Source organism: Branchiostoma floridae, chromosome 4 (assembly GCF_000003815.2).
Source record: "Branchiostoma floridae strain S238N-H82 chromosome 4, Bfl_VNyyK, whole genome shotgun sequence".
Classification (NCBI taxonomy): domain Eukaryota; kingdom Metazoa; phylum Chordata; class Leptocardii; order Amphioxiformes; family Branchiostomatidae; genus Branchiostoma; species Branchiostoma floridae.
This window is the reverse complement of record NC_049982.1, coordinates 23,485,931-23,491,473: the sequence shown is the minus strand read 5'-3', so window position 1 is coordinate 23,491,473 and position 5,543 is coordinate 23,485,931. Positions and strand designations below refer to the sequence as shown.

General features: G+C 45.6%; 1 protein-coding gene across 1 annotated transcript in view; it reads left to right on the top strand.

The window, feature by feature from the left end:
- Nucleotides 1–2,255: 2,255 nt before the first annotated feature.
- Nucleotides 2,256–5,543, top strand: part of LOC118413658 (DNA repair protein RAD50-like) — a 24,828-nt gene continuing 21,540 nt past the window's right edge. Inside the window, exons 1-3 of the mRNA XM_035817185.1 lie at nucleotides 2,256–2,438; nucleotides 4,321–4,401; nucleotides 4,937–5,083. Coding sequence (XP_035673078.1) covers nucleotides 4,333–4,401; nucleotides 4,937–5,083 — 216 coding nt within the window. The 5' untranslated portion in view covers nucleotides 2,256–2,438; nucleotides 4,321–4,332. The remainder of the gene's footprint in view (nucleotides 2,439–4,320; nucleotides 4,402–4,936; nucleotides 5,084–5,543) is intronic.

Here is a 5,543-nt window from a genome sequence, read left to right as displayed (position 1 = left end):
GGTGCCGCTGTCCGACAGCAAATACAATATACACAAATTACTGTACCACACCGTCCGACGGTGCCGCTGTCCGACAGCCAATACAATATACACAAATTACTGTACCACACCGTCCGACGGTGCTGCTGTCCGACAGCGAATACAATATACACAAATTACTTTATTACGTCAACCGACGGTGCCGTTGTTCGACGGCGAATTCTAACCAATTAAAACATTAAATCGATCGACGATCCTCAGTCATACAGAGTCAAAACCTAAAGTTTCCCCACAAAAGTTACGTCCTCGGTACTAAGAAATCAGACCACTGCGCCCCGCTGATCAGCCTGACAGGAGCTGGGGAGGAGCGAATACCGGGTTAGTGCAAAACTGCGACCCACTCCGAAACTACGTCCCGCTGATCAGCCTGACAGGAGCTGGGGAGGAAAGAACGCCGGGTTAGTGCCGAACTGCGCCCCGCCGATCAGCCTGACAGGAGCTGGGGAGGAGAGAACGCCGGGTTAGTGCCGAACTGCGCCCCGCTGATCAGCCTGACAGGAGCTGGGGAGGAGAGAACGCCGGGTTAGTGCCGAACTGGGCCCCGCCAGTCCGCCTGACAGGAGCTGGGGAGGAGAGAACGCCGGGTTAGTGCCGAACTGCTCCCCGCCAGTCAGCCTGACAGGAGCTGGGGAGGAGAGAACGCCGGGTTAGTGCCGAACTGCTCCCCGCCAGTCCGCCTGACAGGAGCTGGGGAGGAGAGAACGCCGGGTTAGTGCCGAACTGCGCCCCGCCAGTCAGCCTGACAGGAGCTGGGGAGGAGAGAACGCCGGGTTAGTGCCGAACTGCTCCCCGCCAGTCAGCCTGACAGGAGCTGGGGAGGAGAGAACGCCGGGTTAGTGCCGAACTGCTCCCCGCCGATCAGCCCGACAGGAGCTGTGGTGGAGAGAACGCCGGTTTAGTGCAGACCTGCGACCCGCCCCGAACTGCGCCCCGCCGATCAGCATGACAGGAGCTGGTAAACTGGAAGAAGGGCACATCACATGTTACGTTATCGCGGCAAAAATTACTGAGAAAACAGAAACATCACGAGTTCACGACGGTTAAAAGATCTCTTACTAGCGTACAGGCTGTCCGACAACCTGAAGTGCAAAAGCAAACACTTTCAGAAAGGATATCACAGTCAACTTGGAATCACCGATGCAAATTGTTGACTACTGCCCGAGTATTGAAGTCTTTGAGCCTGGTCCAACCACTTTCCGGGCTGTTGACTGCTCCACAGATTGCAGAAATGCTGGCCTAGCACAGAAAACCATGGCAAAATTATACGGTAAAACAGACAAGCAACACTGCTAAAACGAGAGCAGCCCAATCAGGCAACTCTACCCGAAACATGGCGCTTCGGCACACACAGAAAAACATTGACCACCACTTTGACGACTGCCCGAAGTTTCCAAAAAATGGCTTAACTCACCCACAGCGGTGTCAGTAATAAGTTTAACCACTGTTGTCGTCAGGGGAGGAATGTCAGGTGCTCCTCCAGGCCCTCGGTGATCAGTTCAGTGTTGTTCTGCTCCATTAGGCTCCTTGCGCGAGAAAACAAGGATTACGGCAGTCCTGGTGGTGATACAGCCTTGTCTGAATACCTAACTCATGCGAAAAAAAAAAACAAGGAAATCAAAATGCATCCGAAGCCAAGTTAACCACGCTAAGTTGAATCAATCTCACCTGCGCGACCGAACACGTGCGCTCCACATACAGATGCAAATTCCACTCATCAATGACACGAGTATCAGAAAGAACATTTGAAAACTCGAATATGCTCTAAAACACAAGCTGCACGCCTTAGGAAAGGTGAGCAAACAAATTCACAGAATAATGAAACGAAATTCAGACAGCAAAACGTCTCTGCACTGAGAACACTGTCCCGCCAAAGCGCGGGAAACAGACCGCCAAACAAAAATTCCAGAACACGCCATAAGGCGGCAAGGCAATACTGCGTACCTTCTAGGTTAGTGATACTAACGCCATAGGAAACTACTCAGTCCTTTGCTGCCGGCAAGATACGTTCCCAGAAGTAAAAGATGTCACCGACTTGCACATGGCTGGTACAGCGCTACAGGAGCTCTGCTAGACAACGTCCTGTTCGTGCGGCTCATGATTCACTTGTGAATAGAGGGGGAGTTATATCACATGTCATGAACTCACGCGAGTGGAGATCTCGCGAGAGTTCATTCCATTGTGATATCATTGGGAATCTCAAAATCTCTGGTATATCGTCGTACACTGACCTGGAACAGAGATCTTTGTGTTTTGAAAACGAGGTTCATCATGGCGGCCGCGGGAAATAAAATTAAGATTTTCCAATGATTTTCGCGGGAAAATAGGAAAATCTGAGATTTACAAGCATTCTAGAGGGAACCGATCGTCCGAGAGCATTGCTGAGTTATCCGGGAATCAAGGTAATAGTTACATCTTGTCGATTATCAGTGATTTTATGTTGAATGTGACGTTCGTAACTTCGTACCATGCTGCAGCTGCTGCACCATAATTTATTCAAAATATTTTCACAAGATGAGACATGCCCGTGCATATAACATGCATTGGCATAATACCGGTAGTAAGACTTATACCGGTAGATTCAAAATACTGGAACTTAAAGAGATCTACACATGCAACAATAGTTATTTCTGAGCTGTGCACACTTCAGACATCTAGGTGTCCAATACATCATTTACAAAGCATCGATAACAATGCATTCGAAGACAACAAGGCCAAAAGTTTTCAGTATCTTTTTCGGGGTAGGCAGCTCGTCGTGGGACGAACACACTGTCACATTCATTGCCAAATTTATAGATCATAATTACACATGCTCACGGCACAAGACGAACATGATTCAACAACAATCTTGAATTTCTGTTGGTGACCTACAACTCATGTAAAAGTGTGAAGAACCGTTGCATAATAGCCCGGATCTATGACTGAATGGGCAAAATTGAACGTACGCAGCCATTTTCCCGCCATTTTTATATCTACGCTAGCAGTGAAGTGTTACGTCATAGCGGTTGTGACGGACAGAAGTTAAATGAAAATTCTTGACAGTATACGTCCGTTTTCTCATGACATTTTGTATGCTCATGAAGGTTTATGTTTTATGCATTTACTGACAGAAAAGGAAGGAACATCAGAGGATGTATAAATGTACATAGCTGCAGTTAATTGTGCCGTGTTTCTTCCTACCGGTATTTTTTACCCCCTCCCAACCACGCGCCCGTTCGCCGTGTAATTCCGCGGCGTGTTACAATTACAATATTACGCTTTTAGCAGGACAGGAGTGGCAGAAAAGTTACACAGAAGAAGTGGCAAGGGTAACCTATAACAGCAACATGTAACTGGAGAAAATGATGCGTTGACAATGTGTCAAATCAGTATGGCTAGAGAAATCGTCGTAAACATACCGGTATTATGATAATAGATGTTAATCGTCCAACGCTGATTTTCCCCGTGACTGTTGTTTTACGTTCTGGACACTCAGAATTGGACGTGTATGCAAATTTCACACTTTGAGTTTTGGTGCTACATAACGCTTTTGCAAGATGAGAGCAGGTCACGTTCAAGTTGACAGTCTGTAAGTTGACCTATGACCTAATGGGAGGAAAGGAAACCATAATCTGATTGAGCAATTTGATAGCACTGTAAATTCATTTTAGTCTCTGGCAACAAAGTTTTTTGTCCCTTAAAATTCATGTGGTCATGTTATTATTTAAGTTCACTGGGATTTACTTTCACGGTAGCGGGAAAATGTAGTGTTCGACTTCGTGGTGGTTTTAAGTTTGCGGCAGCGCCATAGACTACAGTCACATACTATGATGGAGAAATGTTCTCAGTCAGTCGGTGGTTTTAAATTCCCAGTGAAGTGGTCACAGCGAAAAACGCAAACATAAAACCATGGGGGTGCACCGCAAATATTTCTGCATTTACAGTAACTTTAGGTGCACAGTTATGGCAATGGTAGCAACACAACACAATGGAAGTATATTAAAGCCCTCTCACAGAAATCAGACTTGGCATGTGCGGTGACGGAAGTTCTATGTTATATGTCAGAGGTAAAGGCCCAGGCGTATTCTTAAAATGACTGAATTCAGCAGAAAAGTATATGACAGCAAAAATTGCAAACTGAAATATAACATGTACAAGTCAAGGGTTGCCAAATCGGCAATGTGTATAGCACACCAGCACAATGATAACAAAAACAGTTCTAGCATTGTTTAAATAGTTAAAAGTTTAATCTATTATGTTGATTATGACGATATGACTTTTTTCCTACCCCTGCCTGTTCCCCAGTAAACCATCACCATGTCGTCCCTGGTGAAGATGAGTATCCAGGGCATCCGGAGCTTCGGCCCAGATGACAAGGATAAACAGGTACATCTGTGAAATCTACATCTACGTCTTCATTGCCACTACACCCAGATAAACCCATCAGGGGCAAAGTGGGAAGGGGGGTGGGGTGCTGAGGTCCTGGGCTAAGGCGGGCAAGCCTAATACTACTAGTAAGATGAATGTTATAAGTTGTGTGATATACAGAGTAAAAAAGCTTACACACTACTCTCTCTTCTCTGCAATGTGTTATTCGTATTACAAAGCCTTTGCTTTTTGGCTGACTTGTTGTTTCTTTTGTTTTTTTGCTATATATTATATAGCACAACGTAAGCGATGTTCAGTATGAAGAAATATTGTCACATATCTTCAGCTATAATGATTCATGAGACTGCCATCTATCTCACATGTTGAACTTGGAAAAAGATTGTTTACATATTGTACAAGAAGCATCCCATTACATCATTAGGTAAATATTGTAAGTCTTCCTCTCATTTCATTTGTTGTAAGGTATTATATTTTTACCGTTTTTTATGTACCAGAAACTGACAGTCCCTCGTTTTCTTTCTTTTATTTCAAGGTGATCAAATTCTTCAACCCCCTGACCATCATCCAAGGCCACAATGGTGCAGGGAAGACCACCATAATTGAATGTCTGAAGTACATGACGACAGGAGACTTCCCTCCAGGCTGTGCCAGGGGCGGGTCATTTGTGCATGACCCAAAGGTAAGATTCTATGTGTAGGTTTATCAGGTTTTTAAACCAATGGAGCTGCATCTGCTGGAGCCGCCTCACACGTTGCATACAGTTGCCCCTGTGAGACTTAGTGCTCCAATAGACAAGAGGGTGGAGAAGGAATTGCACACACCTCCTTCACCATAAAAATTCATGTACGGGTCAGGCAAACAGGCAAATGTCTGTCTGCCTCCTCATCTGTCAAATCGACAGGAGAATAACAAAAAAAAAACAATGGAAGTTAGAGTTCATTTTACACAATCACAAGTAAAATACCTGTCAAGTTCAGCACTTCAGATATGAATGATGCCAAGGGGGATACAAAGTCAGTCACATTTGGGACTGCCTCACTGCAGTGCCACCTAGTGGCAAGAAGTTGGTCCTGCCATTTACTGCTCTGAGGAAGGTATCTCAATGACCTGCCTGCAGGCTAAGACGTCCGATGCCAATG